Source organism: Schistocerca gregaria, chromosome X (assembly GCF_023897955.1).
Source record: "Schistocerca gregaria isolate iqSchGreg1 chromosome X, iqSchGreg1.2, whole genome shotgun sequence".
NCBI lineage: Eukaryota > Metazoa > Arthropoda > Insecta > Orthoptera > Acrididae > Schistocerca > Schistocerca gregaria.
In genome coordinates, this window is record NC_064931.1 from 626,591,815 (window position 1) to 626,613,825 (window position 22,011).

Sequence of the window (22,011 nt, forward strand, 5' to 3'; positions counted from 1 at the left end):
GATTCAGACAACAGTTTGTAAGCTCCAACAAATCGACAAGATCCAGTGCATAGGGACTATAGAAAAGTGGCTCATCATAGTGAATGCACACATTTTGATGCAGTGCATACGGCACTATGTTAATAGCACTAATTGTAATTGGAACTACTGTGCACAATATGCCACTTTCAAACACAAAATCACTTTTTCCACCATGTACAAATTCTAGGGATTGATTGATGAGAGGATATGGAACAAAAAAAGGTCTAATGAGCGTATATCCAGAAATGCATGGTTTCCATGCTGGTGACCATTTATTCAATCATACATTATACAGAGACTGTAGTCTAATACATGCTGTGCCATGTAGCCACAGTTACAGTATCTGCTGAAAATGTTTTCCATGTGCCTCAGTACATGCGTGTAAGCACTGTCGCATGTTCTGTATCACATGTTCACATCAACTAGGCTGCATATGAACAGTGTCAAAGGCAGCATGAATATGTTGCTCTAGTGTCTCCATATCTGAAATGGACTCTGCATACATGATACTTTTGAGATGGCCACATAACAATATATCACAAGGGTTGAGATCCACTGAATGAGCAGGTCATGTAACTGGATCCCCTCATATGATTCATTGACCAGGGAAGACACAATTGAGATGTGACCAGATGTTAATGGTGAAGTGGGCTGGAATACCATCATGTAGCAGCCACGTAACCCTTTGAATCATCAGTGAAACTTCTTTTAGCAGGGAAGGCAAAATCATCTGCAAGAAACACTGATAGTTTTGGCCTGTTAGGTGATGTGGAAGGAACACCAGTCCCAAAGTGTGGTCACCAATTATCACAGCCCACACATTGCAGCTGCACCAATGCTGATGATTCACTGTCGCCATACCCGGGGGTTCTGCATACTATCCCACAGGTGACTGTTATGAAAGTTGAAAATACCACTCTGTGTAAAGTTGGCCTCATCCATTAGTAGTATGGATGACACAAATCCCAGAATCATAATTGTCTGATGGGGAACCAGTGACAAAACTGCACCCGATGTGGAAAGTCTGTCAGTAGTTCAGTAGTAAGCCCTGCACATGCTGTAAGTGATAAGGGTAGTAACAATTGTCATGTAGTATGTTCCACGCAGTCACCTGGCATACCCTGCACTGGGGGACCAGTTGCCTAGTACTGACACAGGGACGCCTTCCACAGTGTTAACCACATTTTCCTCGAAGTCTGGTATCCAAACATTTTGAATATGTCCTTCCTGAAATGACGCTGCCTGCAGCATGTTGCCAATTTGCCTTTCCGTAAGTAAACACCATGTTGACAAGCTCTAGATTCAAGTACGAAACCATTGTGTACAACACTGTATCACATCCACTGCAAGGTGAGTCAGCAAGAGAAGTGAATCAGACCCAACGTTACCTATTACTATGGCAGGAGAGGACACTAGGGCAAGATGTATGCAGAACAGTACCATCCTCTAGGAGGAAACTGCAGACAGTAACTGTGGCTGCAGTTATGGTCTCTGCAACAATGTATGATTGAATAAATGGTCTCTAACATGGAAACCATGCATTTATAGACATAAGTTCATTAGACCTGTTTTGTTCTGTATCCTCTCATCGATCAATCCCTAAAGTTTGAACACAGTGGAAAAAATCGCCCTGTTTAACACCATGCAGCACCATCTGGCAAAGCAAAACACTCATGAAATACAATGGGGATATTTGTAATCTGTTTGAGATTATCCAAAATAATTCAGAAGGGCACAAATGTAACTGTGGAAATTACACACAGCAACTTCAGGACCAAGTGCAAAATCTGCAGTATTGCACATGAAAATTCAGTGAGGAGTGTAATGTAAAACATCAAGGATATCAGACTGTGAATCAAAATGAAGCGTGCAAGAGATTTAATGCATCATGAAGGTATCAGCTGAGATAGATTGTAACAGTTGGACAGACAAAGTGCAGGTTTTAAATGTTAAGAGCCACCAAAGGACCCAACACCATTCTTAGATTATAGCCCAACAAATACACTACAGGCCGTACCAGCCACCCTACAGAATTGCTATAAAAATTTAAGATGGAGGCTAGCAGACTGTTATGGGATTTCTACAGATAGCACGTTGCAGCAGAAATGAATCATCCCTGCCAATGCAATATCATATGATTAACACTTGCATAACTGTACTATGAGTGCTTGCAAAGGTGTGACTGTATTAAACCACTTGGAAAGTTGTAAGCTACAACATTTAGGAAACCTTATGTGGCAGACTGAACAAATAGAAACAATGGTGCAAATAACTATAAACTATAGAAAGAAAATAGCCTCTAGTATGCATATAAATGTCATTGCATGTCTATCACAAAAGGTAATCAGACATGCCCATGACTATAGGCCAGTATTACTGATATCTATTAATTATAACATTATAGAATATTTCTGTGCAAGTCCACCTCCTTAGTAGAGTGATTAGTGCATCTGACTGCCATGCAGCAAGCCCGGATTTGATTCCAAGCCAGGTTCAAATGGCTCTGAGCACTATGGGACTTAATAGCTGAGGACACCAGTCCCCTAGAACTTAGAACTACTTAAACCTAACTAACCTAAGGACATCACACACATCCATGCCTGAGGCAGGATTCAAACCTGCAACCGTAGCAGTCGCGCGGTTCCAGACTGAAGTGCCTAGAACCGTTGGGCCACTCTGGCCGGCTCCAAGCCAGGTCAGAAATTTTCTCTGCTCATGGACTGTTTCTTGTGTTGTTCTCATCATCATTGACATGCAAGTCACCCGTCATGGCACCAACTGAGAAGACTTCCAACTTGGCAGCTGAATTTCCCCAGCTGGAGTCTCCTGGTCATCAATGCCAACTGATCATTTAATTTAATTTCTATGCACGCATTTTATGAACTGTTTGGATATAAAATCTTTGTTGGAATCAACATGGGTTTTATAGATGTCCACACAGGGTCTGAACTGGGGGGGGGGGGGGGGGGGCACTTGCCCCATTCTGTAATCTGGTGTACAGGCTTTTTATCCATTACAGAATTCTCAAAAATTTCCTGCAATGATAAGCTGTGATTCTACTAAACTGAAGATTTAACACTTCCGAGAATGATGGGAAATACTGTGACTTTAGCAATGATTACCTGTCACATTTTTTTTAGTTTTCTTACCATTCATGAGAAACTATGCTGATTCCTTGGAATGGTAGCAGTTCCAGTGCTATTTTGTAGTCAAGACAGATGCAAACCTTTACATAAGAGTGCTGAAATAATATCACTGACCTTTTCTCTCTCTTTTCCTCATACAGCCATTTTCAGATTGCAGAAGGAGTTAGATGCAATACCTTGAACCGTGGATTCCAGTATACAGTAAGTGTGGCAGGAGTATGTGTGCTGATGGAATGATTTAGGTTCCCTCCTATATTCCTAAGGGGTATACATGCCTATGGCATTGTGCTGTGCCTTTGTTTTTATCACCACAGAGTGCTGTAGTAAGGGGCTCTTGGGTGGGACTAGCATCCTTAAGATGGCAACAGGAAAAGTTGACCATGGCGGTGAAATACTGGAGGCCTTTGAAGGTAGTATGGCGTGGAAAATACATTATTGCCTGTATGATCTTGGGGAGGGGGCAGGAACTGGTGGCAGAGACTAAGTGTCTGAGGAATTTGACCTCACTCACCCCGAAAAAGCACTTTGCTGGGTTGAGGATCACTCCAGCTTGCAATAGGGTCCCTGGAGTAGATGAGTATGTAATCTAGGCCCCTGGGTTTCAGCTCTTCATCTCATCCCCAAGAAGGATAGTTCCTGACACCCTTGTGGCGATTATCATAAACTCAATGCCTGCACTATCCCTGACTGCTCATCTGTCCCACTCCTGCACACCTACATTTACACCATCATGAGAGCTGATACCTTCAGTAAGATAGGTTGTACTAAATCCTACACACAAATCCCAGTCACATTGAGAAAACAGCCACAATCACACCTTCTGGCCCATTTGAGAGTGCATTCATGACTTTATGGCTCTGCAGTGCTGCACAAACATGGCAGCGATTTTTGGACAACATCCTCCAGGTTATGTCATCTAGGTAGTCCTCTGGAAAAAGTACAGCACAATAATACCACCACAGAATTAGAGACTCTTATGATGAGCTGGACTATAATGAACAGGGTGACTATAATTAAAGGTAAACTTTCAAAACGCTGTAGAAATAACACCACTGGTCAGAATGACATCAAATTGCAATGGAATATTATTGGAGAAGGGGGAAAATGTATGGCAGAAGAAAAAATAATAGTGTGAAAAGTGATCAATAGATGGCACTGTATGTGTCAGAATACGTAAATGAAAACACCTGTCATACACACGCCAGGTACGTGGCTTTTCTGCATTTCGCATCTGCGACATTCACCATGACTGTCTCAATGTAGGATCGTGCCCTGCTATTAAAGCTGTATTACAAGAATGGTGACTGTGCACACATTGCTCTGCAGAAGTCCCAGACACTGAAGGGTTTGAAAAAAGGCATTGGTCCTACGACTGCCGTGGGTGTGGAGAAAATGATTTGGAAATTCAAAAAGACAAGTTCTCTTGGTGTGCCACTTGGTAGAGGGAAGAAACGAACTGATTCAATGTCAGTGGAAGAAGTGACCACAGCAATGCAGGGAATACAAGTGATGGTGTAAAAATGTGTAGTGCACAGAGAATTGCCTGAACATTGGACATACCCGTGAGCATGGTGCGTAAAATCCTACTAAACATCCTTCTTTGCTAACCATTCAAAATTACCCATGTGCATGAGTTGCTTCCTGTTGACCTGCCAGCAAGAGAGACCTTTGCTTTACAATTTAGTGCTCGCATGGAAATGGAAAATGATTGACCATGGAAGATTTTGTGGACAGACGAAGCCTTCTTTCAACTGACAGGCTATGTCAATACACAGAATTTTCGAATATGGACAACAGAAAATCCACACACAAATCAACCAGTACCACTTCACCCTGAAAAGGCCACTGTGTGGTGTGTGTTTACAGCATCATTTACTATAGGGCCACATTTCTTCGAAGAGACAGGTGCTTCTCGTCCTGTTCGCTGTACCATCACTGGTAAGTGCTATGAGTGTCTTTTGCACGACCTCATCATTCCAGCTCTCTAACAGCGTGGATGTGTGGATGGGATCATTTTTATGCAAGATGGTGCATCTCTGCACATTGCAAAACCAGTTAAGCAGCTGCTGAAGTGCTATTTCGAAAACAGTAGAATTATCAGCCGCCATTTCCCTACAGCCTGGCCATCCTGACCACCTGAGTTTAATCTGTGTGACATCTGGCTGTGGAGCTATCTGAAAGATGTTGTGTTCAGTGTTCTGATTGGAAACTTAGCTGCATTGACGGCATGCATTGCACATCACCTTCTGAATGTGACCCTGGAAACACTTCGATGAGTTATGGAACATGCTGTTTCTCGATTTCAACTTGTTGCAGAAAACAGTGGACAGCATACTGAACATGTTTTCATCAGTCACATGGAACTTAATAATCCAGTCTGATTTTGATTCAGGCATTTTGTGCGGTTGGTCTCAGGACAATTAAAAACCAATGTCATTGATACTTTTTATGCAGTTTTTGGTGTCAGGACAATTAAAACCAATTTTTCTCATCCAATGTGATATGACCTTGCTGTGGGGGATGAGCTTACGTAAGTAATAGTATCACACCTGTACAGCCACACGCACACTGAGTAGCACAGTTTGTTTAATGTGAGACGTACAACTTGGGCATTGTTGTATGATTCATTTGTCGTTTGTAGTCGACCACTATTGAATTATGACGCATACAGCGCCGTCTATTGCTACATTTTGTGACTAATTATTTTTCTTTTTGCCATACATTTCCCCCTTCTCCAATAATATTCTGTTGCAATTTGATGTCATTCTGACCAGTGGTCTAATTTCTACAGCGATTTGAAATGTGAACTCTAATTATAATCACCCTTTACATTTCATTATCCTTATCTTGAAACAAATTCACACTGCGCACTGTCCAAAAGCTTCTAAATTGGCTCTAAAGTGTTTGCAATACTTCATCCTGGTTTATAAAAATAAAGGTGAGGCTTACAGAGTACAGAAACCATATTGAATAGCAAAATAGAAATGATCAAAGCATCCAAAACATTGCCTTGGGTACAAGAGGTGCAACACACTGATTCCACCAAGAAAGGGCACCCATTGTCATGTCCCAAAGTAGGCTCTAAGTGATCACAGCCTGCAAAATTTCCCATTGGAAATCGGTTGAAAGTTGATATAATAAAGTTTATCAGTCAACACGTCAGTTATCTGGAATTAAAATATATAACACCAGAAGAATCCATTTTTACAGCAATAGATTACATATTATGACTGAACCAAGCATATCTCAATTTGTATTTGCCTCATGTATGGAGTTTTCTATTGGAAGATGGGCAGAATTGACAATGGAAAATTCAGGATGGAATAACAACAATATGAAAACTATAGATTGTTACCACATGGAGGAGGCAATGAATAAAAGACAGGCACAATAAAAGTTAATGCTAGCTATATTCAGCTATTGGAGTAAGTCCTTCATCAGACATAAAAAGACTCACACACATTCACACAAGCGTAACACACACTCATGGCCACTGTCAGCTCCAGGCACTAAGGACTGACTGTGACTGAGTCTGAAGTAAGCATAAGTCTTTTCCTCTGTGGGTAGTGAAGCTACAGAAGAGACATGGCATGGGGAAGATAAGGGTTGGTTGGTGGTTTGGTTGATTCAAGGGGGAGGGGGGGGGGGGGCACCAAGCAGCAAGGTCATCAGTCCCATCAGATTAGGGAAGAATTGGGAAGGAAGTCGGCTGTGCCCTTTCAAAGAAGCCATCCTGGCATTTTCCTGAAGCTATTTAAGGGATTCACAGGAAACCTAAATCAGGATGTCCAGACACAGGTATGAACTGCCGTCCTCCCTAATGTAAGTCCAGTATGCTAACCACTGCACCATCTTGTTCAGTGGAGGTGAGGGCTAGGAGGTTGGAGGTGGGGGAAGATGCTAATGCTGCCTGTGTGAGCATGTAGGGATGTAGTGTGTACAGTTTAGGGCAGTAAGGTGTGGCATCAGAGGCTGTGCTTGGGGCTACTACACATGCCTCCTACCCATCAATGTACCTGTATAGTCTTTTCCTCTTTTCAACTTCTCTATTCTTTCCTTTGCCCACCTACCTGCCCCCCCCCCCCCTCGCCCCTACTTCTTTACCTCCTCCCCAGTACAGCCACTCAATGCTGCACCTAGCAGCTCTATCCTGTCCCCGCGACAACCCTCAATTTTCCTGTAGACATCACTAGCATATTCCCCCCCCCCCCCTCCCCCCCACCCACACTCTGCTATCCCATCCAGTCCCATGCCTCTTCTGTACCCATACTAACCATCCTAGCAAAGACTGCTGCTTACAATAGATGCAGTCACAGTTGTAGTTGGGTTTTAGCATCCAGAGATAACAGTGGCCATGTGTATGTGAGATGTGCTTGTGTGAAAGTGTGTCAGTTTTCTATGTTCTGATGAAGGACTTAGGCTGATACATGAATATATCCATCATTCTTTTTCACTGGGCCTTTCTGTGACTCACTGCTCCTTCTATATGTTAGACAGCAACCTACCTGTTTCATGATGTTGGACTATAGACAGAAAGATGGAAAGATAAATAAATTGACAGAAAGAAATTAGAATTTTGTTTTTCAACATTTCTTAATATCAGTTCAGGGACAGATAATCTAGTAAGATCTTTGCTGACTCTCTCTTACATTGATCATAAGAGCGAAAGGGCATCAGTTCAAGCTTAAGGACATCAGTTTACCTGTGAGAATAGTTCTTGGGAGTATTTTTGTGTGGTAATTTTCATGCTTTGACATTTTGATACCATTTAAGGTCTGGAATAAAATTATGTAGACAGGTCTCACAAGATTTCTGAGAGTCATGACAGCCTTGTATCAACTACATCCTGGAAACCTAACACACAACTTGACAGTCACAGTGATGACTAGTGTGTACCTAGAGCCATGTTGTTGACTGCCATTCATATGCACTCAACAATTTCCAGAACATTTTCATCATTCAGATATTTATTAATAAATTCATTTAGTACTGGAAGTCAAAGTTCATTGTACAAGGATGCCGTACAATAGTTTGTATGTAACCATAAAAAAATTCTAGTTTTGACCATGTTAAAAAGCAGTGTGACATTGGCTTTTAAATCATTTGCTTGAAAGAAAAAAACCTGACTACTCTATATTTTTTCCTTTCTGTGAGAGGTATAAATAGCAGTGTCATCAAAGTCATGGAACCACTAAAGTTCTGATCTGTATTTTTGAGTGACTGTCAGTTATCAGTCAGCACAAGCAAATAGCATTGCTGCTGTGATAGCAAAGCCATTCCATTATCCCTCTATTTATTCAAAAAACTTGAAGCAAAGGTTTGGCTAGAAGCTGACTCTTTCAGACTTTTTGTCTTTTTAAATTCTTATTTCCTGTTCTTATCTGTGGGTTGAAGTGAAAGTAAAACAAAATGGAATCTGTATTTGTTGTGTAGATAAATATATTCCTGCATTCTTACATTCATTTCAAGTCGGAAAATATTTTTCTAATGTTTCATCATTTATATTTCCCCCAACATGCTCTGTTTAATCATCTGCTCATTTGACATGCATGAGTTGCTGTCTGTAATCCCTGACCTCAGCAATTTTATTTTACTTTGGAGTCACTCTGCTTGCAACAATAACCCGTGTGACAGTATTTCTGAGAAAGTTTGTCTCTGCAAATATTGTTGGTACCAGCTCATATTCATATAAAATTTTATTTCTTTGAAAGACTGCACTCTGTGTGAAGACTTAGATTGCAGGTGTCCTGTGAGAAAGTGTGATCAGTTAATTTCTCTTATGTATATGTTCCATGCAAGGCTAATTTTACAGTGATACAAACTTTCATATTATTTACACACAAATTTAAAAATATTCCTTAAATATCACATAATTATAGAAAAGCAGTTTATGGAAAGACACTGAATATACTTCTTAGTTATTCTTTTTTAGAAAATCAATGACAAGCACAGGAACAGCTCGTTCACTTGCAAGTGATAAGAGTACACTACCAAGAATACGATTTGGCAGTACTTCCAAAGAAGCATCTTTGAAGGCCGGTCGTGGTGACAGGAGGAGGAGACGCAGAAAGAAGCACAATAATTACCAGAGAAGCAGGAAGACAAGAATAAGAAATAGAAAGAAAAAAGGAAAAGGTACATTTCTCCATGATGTATGTTTGCATACTGATTTGAATTATGTTTGGGTTTTTTCATGTTGTTTGGTTGTTATGTGGACAAATTTTCTAAAATGAGAACAACAGCATTGTCGGCATAAGCAGATTTATGAATACATAAATTGTCAAATATCATGCTTTAGGTACTGATCATAAGAGAACTGACATTCCTATTACAGATCTATTACAGATTAATAATGTTGCTAAGACCATGAAAAGGATGTACTTCAAAACTGGATATGAATAAAAGTAACTACTCCATTCCATATAGCTGAGGCATTGCAAAGTCAACAGGCACATAAATGATATTTAAATTGTCATTAAAAGCTTTTGGACAAAATTGTTCCTTGGAACTAATGACCTAACAAAGACACACACACACACACACACACACACACACACATGTATATGGCTACATTGTCTTGGTGCTGCAACCCAAATGGGATATGGTGTTGAGTTTTGTGGAGTGGGAGTGAGGAACAAAGAAGAAGACAAGACAAGGGTGGGTGAAAGGAAGGGTAGATGATAACTAAGAGGCATCAAAAGACTAGAAAGACTAGGATGGGAATGTGACAGTGGTGAGTCCATGCTGGTGAAGACAGGGGCAATTGCAGCACATTTTTAGAGTAGAGGAATTGTTGCATAGAGACAAAAAAGGGGGGGAGTGGGGACAGTGGCCAGGAATATTGCAAGAAAGATCAAAGGATGTGATATTACAACTCCCATCTATACAATTCAGAGAAGCTGGTATTGGAGGGGAGGATATAGATAGCTCAGGTTGTGAGGCAGCCATTGGAGTCAAGAATGCTGTGCACTGCATCATGCTCTGCGGCATGACAAGAAACTTGTTTTTGCACATAAAATCTGAATGAAGCTAGGTTTCTGAAAGAGAGTTTTCAATTTTATTATATTGATGCATTTTTCATTTGTTTGGTTTAATTTAAACTGTTTCCACACATTCAGTTCCTGTAAGAACAGGATAAAAATTATTTGATAAAAAAAATTGTTTTGACTTTATCCATTTATCTACATATATACTCTGTAAACCACCATGAGGTGCATGGCAGAGGATCCATCCCATTGTACCAGTTATTAGGGTTTCTTCTTGTTCCAGTCATGTATGGAGCATGGGCAGAATGATTGTTTAAGGAGGAGGAGATAGTGTTTAACATGCAATTGACAATGAGGTCATTACAGATGGAGCAGAAGCTCAGATTAGGGAAGGATTGGGAAGGAAATCAGTCATACCCTTTCAAAGGATCCATTCCAGCATTTGCCTGAAGCGATCTAAGGAAATAATGGAAAACCTAAATCCGGATGACCAGATGTGGGTTTGAGCCATTGTCCTCCCAAATGCAAGTCCAATGGTGCTGACCACTCTGCCACCTTGCTTGGTGAAATATTGTTTGAATGCCTCTGTGCATGCAGTAATTATTCTAATCTTATCCTCACAATCCCTATATGAGTGATTGGGATTGTAGTATATCCCCAGAACAATCATTTAAAGCTAGTTCTTGAAACTCTGTTAACAGACTTTTTTATGATAGTTTACATCTATCTTCAAGAGTCTGCCACTTCAGTTCCTTCAGTATCTCTTTGACATGCTCCCATGGACTATACAAACCTGTGACCATTCGGCCTACCCTTGTCTGCATACATTCATTATCCTCTGTTATTCCTTCATGGTATGAGTCTAACACACTTGGGAAAACTCGTCACACAAGTGATTTGTAAGCAATCTCTTTTGTAGACTGTTTGCACTTTCCCAATGTTCAAGCAATAAACCGGAGTCTAACATCTGCTTTACCCATAACTGAACGTAAGTGATCATTACATTTCATATCCCTCCAAAGTGTATTTGTACAAGTTAGCCAATTTCAGTAATGACTCATTGACATTATAGTCATAGGATACTACAAATTTCTTCATTTTGTGAAGTGCAAAATGTTACATTTCTGAACATTTACAGCAAGTTGCCAATCTCTGCAACACGTTGAAATCTTATCAAGATCTGACTGAATATTTATGCACCTTCTCTTAATTATTGTGTCATCTGCAAAAAGCCTGATTTTACTGTTATTGTCTGTAAGGTCATTAACATGAACAGCAAGGGTCCCAACACACTTCCTTGGGGCACACCCAAAGTTACTTCTACATCTGACAATGACTCTCCATCCAAGATAACATGTTGTGTCCTCCCCACTAAAAAGTCTCAATCCAATCACAAATTTCACTTGATGCTCCATATGATCATACTTTTTACAATAAATGCAGGTGCAGTAATGAGTCAAATGCTTTTCTGAAATCAAGACACACTGCATCTATATGGTTACCTTGGTCCAAAGCTTTCAGTTTGTCATGTGAGAAAAGAGTAAGTTGGGTTTCACATGATCATTGTTTTCGAAATGCATGCTGGTTGGCATTGAGAAGGTCATTCTGTTCAAGATACCTCATCGTGTTTGAGCTCAGAATATGTTCTAAGATTCTACAACGAATCATTGTCAAGATATTGGACAGTAGTTTTGTGGATCACTTCTACTACGCTTCTTGTAGATGGGTGTGACCTGTGCCTCTTTCAGAAAAATGGCCATGGTTTTTTGTTTGAGGGATCTATGATAGATTATAATTAGAAGAGGGGCTAACTCAGTTGCAAATTCACTATGAAATTTGACAGGGATTCCACCGGTGCCTGGATCTTTATTCAGTTTTAATGGTTTCAGCTGTTTCTCAACACCACTGACACTAATATTTATTTCATCCATCCTTTCAGTGGTACAAGGATTAAATTGGGGCAATTCTCCTGGGTCGTCCTTTGTGAAGGAACATTTGAAAATGGAGTTAAGCATTTCAGCTTTTGCTTTGCTACCCTCAATTTCAGTTCCTGTCTCATTCGCTAGAGGCTGGAAACTAACTTTGGTGCCACTAACAGCCCCTACATATGACCAGAATTTCTTTGGATTTTGTGAAATGTCATTTGACGATATTCTGCTATGCTAGTCATTTAAAGCATCATGCATTGCTCTCTTGACAGCCAAATATGTTTAATTCAGCATCTCTCTATCAATAGCCCTATGCTCTGTTTTTCACCTATTATACTGGGTACATATCTATCCAGTGCACGGTCAATTATTCTTTAAACTTGAGCCAGAGTTCCTCTATATGCTTCTGCTCTGTCCTGAAAGTTTCAACTTCTTCATTGAGATATGCCACTGCTGATTTTTTATCTAGTTTAATGAATGTATATATCTTTCTGCTTGTTTTAGTTGCCCTTTGTACTTTGGGAATCATTGTAGCCACCATTACATCATGGTCACTGATACCAGTTTTGATGTGGACATCCTCAAAGATGTCAGGCCTATTTGTTGCCATTAGATCCAATATATTTCCATCATGAGTGGGATTCGTAACTATCTGTTCTAGATAGTTGTCAGAGAAGGCATTTAGTAACCTTCCATAGGATATCTTATAATGCCTACCACTAACAAAACTGTAATTTTACCAATTAATTGTTGGATGAGTAAAGTCTCCACTAATGATTACAATATGATTGGGGAACTTATGTACAAGCAAAGTGAGATTTTCTGTAAGGTTTTTGCTTATGGTGGGCGATACAAAGATCTAATTATCATTTTATGCCCACCCCTGATTCTGCATCTTTCCCAAACAGTCTCACATGCAGCTTCAATTTCTATCTCGGTGGATTTGAGTTTCTTGTCTACTGCAACAAATACACCACCCCCATTTCCCATTTGCCTATCCTTTCAATGTACACTTAAAATTTCCCCAAAAATGTCACTGCTATCAATTTCAGGCTTTCACTAGATTTCTGTAGCTAGTATTATTTGATTTTCATTGCTTTTCATGAACACTTCAAACTCTGGCACTTTGTTGTGAATGTTTTAGCAGTTTACTGTTAGAATGTTAATACTGTCACCTGTGGGAGGAATTTCTTTTGATCTTACAATGACACTTCTGGGTTTCCTAGTGCTGTCATTATCTGGACTGGATGGAGAATAGCCTAATCTAAACAACCCTTGTGTGCACCCCACACGCAGTCAGCTACCTAAGTAGCAGCCTCTAACACATAGTGCACACCTGACCTATTTATGGGGACCCTACAGTTCTCAACCCTATGGCGCAAATCCAGAAAGTCACAGCCTACCTTCTCACATAACCTTTGAAGTCTGTGGTTCAGTCCTTTGACTTGTCTCAGAACCAAGGGCCACATCGTATCTACATGCAAAGTTTAAACTTATTTGTACAAGAATGGGCATGCTTCACAAACCTCTTAGAAAAATGAGTTTTTTGCATTTAATATCCAAACGACAATTAAATTTTATCTTAGATCAAGTTCTGATACACCGATTGAGCAAATTTGAACCATCAGTTTCACTACAGGCCAGAGTTTTTGCATGTAAAATCGAAATGAGGGTTACATTTTTTGTGCATAAAACCTGAATGGTGCATATACAAATGGGCCATAAGCTGAGCATTAATTTCAGCCCAATTAAAATCTTTTGCAAAAGGACTGAATCAGTTCAAACAACCTGCCTGGGTGCCAGCCCCAGTACATCATTCAAGCCTTGCTTAATAGATTGTAACATAGCTACTGTAAGACAGATGTTTAAATGGGTATACAAATAGCTGATGGTGCAGGCTAAACTAAAAACTTTTTACCCCATGTTCCTAGCTCAAATAGGATCTGAGCACCAAAACCCCCAAAACTGTGATTCTGCTAGAGACCTTTTCATGCATATTTGTTACAGCACTTCCATGCTATAATGATTGAGTATGCAGTATAATATCACTTGGGAGAGGTGAGAAGAATTCTGGAAAGGGAGTTCCTCACCACAGGATATAATGAATGTATGTAAAAGCCTTGGCAGAAGATGTGGTTAAGTTTTTACAGACTGAGGTTATATTAAGTGTTATATAGTTGGTTTATGGTGTTGATTTGAGAATTAATGAAAATTGTGGATATGGCATAGGAGATCATTTTGAGAACTAAGTTTGGAGGGTAATACCTCTTTGTGAAGGCCTTAATTAAGGCCTTCAACATATTGGACAAGGGATTGTTTGGTCACTGCAAATGCAGCTAGTGAAGCAGATGTGCTATTGGTGGATAGAGATTTCATGCAGCTATAAGAGAGGTGGAATTAAGTATATAAGAAGGTGGTGTGCTAACCTGGAGAGAACCAGGTAAACTTAAAAGGAATGAATGTGTTAAGGCCATAGAGGATAGAGTGTCTTGGCCCGGGGTCTAGATCTTGAATAAATCATTAATGAACCTGTACCTGATCTGGATCTCAGGTAGCTTGTATTGTGAAGCAAGTTATCTAAGTTTTCATAAGTGCATGGCAGTGGTGAGATTTTAAGGTCAGACACTGGTTTACAGTATATGTGATTGCGGGCTTTCTCAGAATATTGCAATGATAAAATCTTCTTGTGTGGTGAGCCTAGTGGTGATATCATCTTGCTGCAATGTTTAATGAGTTTTGGATCAATCATCTTCAGGTGAAGTCACTTTGCCTGAAGGTGATGGGTACAAAACTCTCTGAAACGCTGTGACAGGATGGTGATGCCACTTTGTTGCTCATCCAAGAAGATTTTGTCATTTATTTACAATATTCTACATTCGTCTTCATGCTGATATTTTAAATGCTTGTTTCTACATCATAGAAGTTGTGTTGGATCCAGAGCTGTTTCTCGCCAAAAATTATGCCATAGTTCAGTATGGACCTACAAACAGCAACACAACCTTAAAAATACCTACATTGGATTTATCTCTGTTTGACTACAGGAAAAACCAATTTTCTTAAGCCTTTTTGATACATACTACATTTATATTTGGTCATGATTGTAGTACGTTACTGATGAATGGTTGAATAAATTTGATGTATTGCTTATGGTAGTATAAGGGGAAACATCTTCTTCATGTTTTGTGTCTGTTTCTTAGTAATATGTTGCCTCAAATCAAGGTTTTGTATCAGACATATTTTCATTGACTGTATCTTGGAGTGTGTCCATTCCACTAAAAATATAGATGCCGTGTGGCATTTTTGACTGGGACATTCCACGGGTTGGGTTCAGCCACAAGTTGGAAAGGGTGTTCTTCTTCCATACACATTAGCACATTTCCTTGTAGATATGTGCGAGCTGTGTGGCATATTTGTTTGTAGAGTGTAAGTGTGTGTAATGGATGCATGTATAGTGTGGTGTTATGTTTGTGTTGTATGATGGTGGTCAGAGAAGAGAAAAGTTGAAACCCATTGCTGACACATAGGCTGCTCCCTACATATAGCACCAAGGGGGCTGCTGAGCTTAACATCCCCATCTGACAGATGTATCACAATCAACAGTGTCATATGCTGTCACTTTGCAAGAACTGCAGAGAGAAACTTCCTGGCAGATTAAAACTGTGCACTGGACCGAGACTCGAACTCAGGACTTTTGCCTTTCACAGGCAAGTGCTCTACCAATTGAGCTACCCAAGCACGGTTCACGCCCCATCCTCACAGCTGTACTTCCGCCAGTACCTCGTCTCTGCTGCAGAGTGAAAATCTCACCCTGGAAACAACTGCAGAGAGTTTTGGAATTTAATCCAGGAAATTGGCACAGAGACTGGTAATCAGGAACGTTACACCAACACCCCTCCTCCCCATGCTGGCCAATAACTGGTAGTGAAAATTTCATCCTCCACTAGGATGTGAATTATCTTACCTCAGAGTCAAGCCCCACCAGACATATGTGCATAAGTGATCTCAGCTATGGCGGAAAGTTACACTCCACTGCTTATCAATGTACGTGTGTAACCTACATACATAAATGAATTAGCTTTTAAGTGCGCATTTTTTAATGCCACTAATGTAAATGAGAAAAGTGTTTGATCAAACACAGAGTCCTGTAGGACACTGCAAGTTACATTTAATGTGTCTAATCTGAAACAGACTAACTTCTTCAGAGACAAAAACAGACATTTAGGCATTCATATTGCAGAGGTTTTGATACTATACAACAAAGGTCATTAATGTATAGCCTCTGAGTTATTTTTCAAAACAATGTATGTCATGGATGATTTCAATACTCATGAAGAACTTTATTCACATTTGGTGATAAGGTTTGCAGTGAAATTTCTATTGAAGGCTTTTGAGAATTGATTTGTATTAAATTGCTGGTGATTAACAATATGGAACATGTTGTTGCAAAGGGAATGAGAAAATCATCATGTGTTTAGTATGTTTTGTGGAAGAATAAATCACACTAATGTTTCGTGGAAGAGTAAATCACACTAATCTGTTTGTGTTAAGATTATTCTTCTCTATAATACATTTCAGCTGTACAGACTGGCACTTTTCCACATTTCTTAACAACAACATGCAGTGATTACCATTGAATTCATACCATATGCATTTATGTTATTCCTTGAGAAAACATTTGAATGCATTCAAGTGTAATGTTGTAGCAACTAAAGAACTTCAGGAGGAGGTCAGACAAATATTACAGCATACACTCAGATTTTTAGTTATTTATTACAGCCTGATCATGGTAAATAGTTACATTTGTAAACAATTAGTGTCCACACAGATTGCATGTATTTGATACCTTCACTGACACAACACTGAACACTTCGTCATTGCAGGAAGATTGTTTCACTTCAGAGTACAACTGTCAATAATGTAATACAAAGTTCAGAATCAATGTTCTATTTGAGCACAGCTGGATCTGTGCTGAGATGGCACTGTCATCATTAGTGCTGATTACAAGTGGTCACTGATTACAGAGACACTGGGGAATCACATACAGACTGGGGGAGAGCAGCACTGCACTTGGACATAAATAACTTTCTGCCTGTGTCAGCATGAGGAAACACATGAGGGCGTGTCTATGCTGACATCTCCTATTCTTCGATGCATTGGGCAGCGACTGCCTTTACTTATGAAGGTGCCATGAGATACCAAGTTTTACATGAGACCTCATTCTGAGAATGATGCTACAAGTTCTGTGCCAACATTATGTGGAATCAGGCTTCTCATTTGGGTGACGTTCACATAAAATGAAACTGGGTTCTTGGTATGACTGTCATTGTTTCTCATCAGTGTTATAATTTGTTCTCCTACAGCATTTCACAAGCAACCTCTATTATCAGCAAGACCCCATTAATTGTCAGTGTGTTAGGAGGAACACTGCATGGATATCATAGTCTTTTTTGCTCCCCCAGGCAATCTGATGTTAATCCTATTGACTCCATCCAGGATGCCATTGAGCCAAGTTTGACCTGTCTACATGAGTTGTAAGTGACAGTAAAATGGTCATGTATGAGAAAGGCTATCCAGTGCTTCCACTGTCTCACGCAATCCATATTAGAAAGCTTAGCAACTATCATCTCGTTTAAAGAAGTGCTACTCATTACTAGTAAGGTAACTTGAATGCTTTTGCTCATGAGTGTGCAGGGTGTTACAAAAAGGTATGGCCAACTTTCAGGAAACGTTCCTCATGCAGAAATAAAGAAAAGATGTTATGTGGACATGTGTCCGGAAATGCTTAATTTCCATGTTAGAGCTCATTTTAGTTTCTTCCACCTACACTCAATGCAGCATGTTATCATGATTTCATATGGGTTACTCTACCTGTGCTGTTAGAACATGTGCCTTTACAAGTACAACACAACATGTGGTTCATGCACAATGGAGCTCCTGCACATTTCAGTCAAAGTGTTCGTACGCTTCTCAACAACAGATTCGGTGACCGATGGATTGGTAGAGGTGGACCAGTTCCATGGCCTCCACGCTCTTCTGACCTCAACCCTCTTGACTTTCATCTATGGGGGCATTTGAAAGCTCTTGTCTACGCAACCCTGGTACCAAATGTAGAGACTCTTTGTGCTCGTAGAGTGGACAGCTGTGATACAATACGCCATTCTCCAGGGCTGCATCAGCGTATCAGGGATTCCATGCGACGGAGGGTGGATGCATGTATCCTCGCTAACGGAGGACATTATGAACATTTCCTGTAACAAAGTGTTTGAAGTCATGCTGGTACGTTCTGTTCCTGTGTGTTTCCATTCCATGATTAATGTGATTTGAAGAGAAGTAATAAAATGAGCTCTAACGTGGAAAGAAAGCGTTTCCGGACACATGTCCACATAACATATTTTCTTTCTTTGTGTGTGAGGAATGTTTCCTAAAAATTTGGCCATACCTTTTTGTAACACCCTGTATATGCTCAGTACTCCTTGTTAGCTAAACTTACTATGGATCCTATTTCAATGAAGATTTTAGAAGTGCACAGTAAAACATTTATTTTATGGCCACACTGAAAGTTTGTACTATCTTATTAACATATGAAAGCCTGCCAATTGCTTTTTCATACCACACAGCCTATGTACCTCTTTTATTTTGTATTGCCACATATTGTTGCTAGCAGCTAGTTTTTATGGCATGACTGACTACAGTTCTGAATAACTGATCCTGCAGTCAAAGGTTATTACATTACCTGATATGCATAACTATATTTTTCTATATTATTGCTAGTGGTCAGCCTTTTCTTCATGCCAGTTGTCAGTCTGTAGATGAGAGCTGTCATGCGAAACAACTACAAGAAAAATACCACTGGTGCAGTTGTGCTGGCCCTTAAAAGCATTCAGTGGTATGCAAAACCTTTCCGGTCTCCATTTGAAAATGAACCATCATTCAAAATATACAAGATTTAAACTTACAAGGAATATGTGAAAGGAAGTGCTTTTTGCAACATTAGAAACAAACCTAGGTTTGGTAGTAAGTGAGGGCCATGGTGGTCTAGCAAGCACAGCAATAGAATCTGGACCTGGTGGTGTCAGGTTTAATCCCAGATAGGGGCGCGAATTTTTCCTCACTGCAGTCCATCCAGGATGGTCCCCAGTCCACTCAGCCTGCTGTAAAAGTGAGTGCTGTCAATAATTCCTGTGGTTTAAAGGTCCCTAGACAAGGGACCTGCAACCCCTCTCCATCCTAATGCCATGGCAAACAGAATGGCTGCAGTATGACTAATAGACCAATCACAGGTTTATGCCACAAACATAACTCTTACCTTTTACTCATCTTTATCTGTTGTTTTTAATGGTGCACTCAGACTTTATACACCATGGGATCAAAAGTATCCACACACCCACAAAAATATATGTTTTTCATATTAAGTGCATTGTGCTACCACCTACTGCCAGGTACTCCAGATCAGCAACCTCAGTAGTCATTAGACATTGTCAGAGAGCAGAACAGGGCACTCTGTAGAACTTACAGACTTCAAATGTGGTCAGGCGATTGGCTGTCACTTGAGTCATATGCAAGATTTCCACACTCCTAAACATCCCTAGACCACTGTTTCTGATGTGATAGTGAAGTGAAAACATAAAGGGACATATACAGCAGAAAAGCATGCAGGTTGACCTCGTCTGTTGACAGACAGAGATGCTGACAGTTGCAGAGGGTCGTAATGTGTAATAGGAAGGCATCTGTCTAGAACATCACACAGGAATTCCAAACTGCATCAGGATCCACCTCAAGTACTATGACAATTTGGTGGGAGGTGAGAAAACTTGGATTTCACGGTCGAGCAGCTGCTCATAAGCCACATATCTTGCTGGTAAATGCCAAACAATGCCTCACGTGGTGTAAGGAGCATAAATATTGGATGATTGAACAGTGGAAAAACATTTTGTGGAGTGACGAATCACGGTACACAATGTGGCGATCTGATGGCAGGGCGTGGGTATGGTGAATGCTTGGTAAACGTCATCTGCCAGCATGTGTAGTGCCAAGAGTAAAATTTGGAAGTGGTGGTGTTATGGTGTGGTCCTGTTTTTCATGGAGGGGGCCTGCACCCCTTGTTGTTTTGCATAGCACTGTCACAGCACAGGTCTACATTGATGTTTTAAGCACCTTCTTGCTTCTCACTCTTGAAGAGCAATTTGGGGATGGCGATTGCTTCTTTCAATGTGATCGAGCACCTGTTAATAATGCACGTCCTGTGATGAAGTGGTTACATGACCATTAGATCCCTGTAATGGACTGGTCTGCACAGAGTCTTAACCTGAATCCTATAGAACACCTTTGGGATGTTTTGGTATGCCGACTTTGTGCCAGGCCACACCAACCAAAATCAATACCTCTCTTCAGTGCAGCACTCCATGATAAATGGCCTACCATTCCCCAAGAAACTTTCCAGCACCTGATTGAACTTATGACTGCAAGATTGCAAGCTATCATCAAGGCTAAGAGTGGTCAACACCATATTGAATTCCAGCATTACCGATGGAGGGCGCCACGAACTTGTAAATAATTTTCAGCCAGGTGTCTAAATACTTTTGATCACATAGTGTATTTGCCACACCCCTTTTGAATTACTGGTAATTTTACTAAGAGAAACTTCAATTAATGAATTAAATTATAACTACTAGGTTGTGCTGAAAGATAATGCCTCCTAATTTCTTAGGTGGAAAACCATAATGCTCTTTTTTTAAAAAAAAAAATATTAACAGTCTACATCTTTATTTCTCATGTCTATATATTTATTTCTCAATATAGTCACCTTGGCAATTATTACAACAGGAGACCAGTTTGGTGATACCATCACTTTAGAATAGTTCACTTTCTTGATGGAGTTACAAACTCATGTCTGCTTTCACTCTTTCATCATTATCAAAGTGAAGTCCTTGAAGGTGTTCTTGAAATTTTCGAAACAGATAACAATCATATGTGGCCAAGTCAGCACTATATGGAGGATGATCAATGATAGTGAACCCAACGTGTTGTACTGTTGCAGATGTTGCAGCCACCATGTGTGGTCTGGCATTGTCACACTGAAGAAGACAGTGCCCCATGCGTGGACGAACTCTTCAAATTTGAAACTCAGTTATAATATGCTGTTTCTCATACACCGACATAGTTATGTTACACACCACCATGTTGCGCTCGACTATTCAGAGCCCTCTAGTGGCAGAGGGCTGCAGATATGCTGACATGAAGCATAAATATGTAGAATGTTCATAACATTTGTATTATTTAAAAATCTATAAGAGTTTTCACATAAAAAATTCAGAGGCATTATTTTTCAGCACACCCTCCATAAATACATCTTACTGCTACATATAAGAGATTTAGGCAAACATTGATATTATGGAGTTACACAGGGCTGTCATCATAATATATTTATCATTGGTGGTTATTGAGTTCTGGTTTAATGACTCTATTTGGTATATCAAAATTTATTATCACATCAAAACTATTTGATGTAAAAACATATGATGTTTATTGCTTACAATTGTATCTTATATGTTTCATTTGTCTTATCGCCTCTTAACATAATTATGCATTTGTCTTGTTAATTAAAATTGTGAAAATATTGATTAGGCATACAAACATTACCTTCAGAGGTTTTACTGCAGGCATCAGTGAGTTTATCTCATTCACATGGCCAGTGTAGTGCAGTCTGATTTTCTGTTGATTTATTGGATGAAGTGAAACATTAACTACAGTAAATTTAATTTTCATGCCTTGTTGTGTTGAAACGGTCTCCCAGAAAGCCCCAGAATGTCATTAGATGCTCAGCTTGTGCCCATCACCTCCCATCCAAGTGAGGAGCCTGGCCCTCAACTGTTGAAATGCTGTCATCCACCTGACTGTACCTGCTCTGCCCACTTGACCTTGAATCACACA

The 22,011-nt window shown here is 40.0% G+C and overlaps 1 protein-coding gene across 2 annotated transcripts in view; it reads left to right on the plus strand.

The window, feature by feature from the left end:
* Positions 1-22,011, plus strand: part of LOC126299088 (palmitoleoyl-protein carboxylesterase notum1) — a 347,427-nt gene that overhangs the window by 304,451 nt on the left and 20,965 nt on the right. For both annotated transcript variants that reach the window (XM_049990760.1, XM_049990761.1), the window contains one exon: positions 9,100-9,302. In XM_049990760.1, the coding sequence (XP_049846717.1) occupies positions 9,100-9,302 (203 nt within the window). The remainder of the gene's footprint in view (positions 1-9,099; positions 9,303-22,011) is intronic.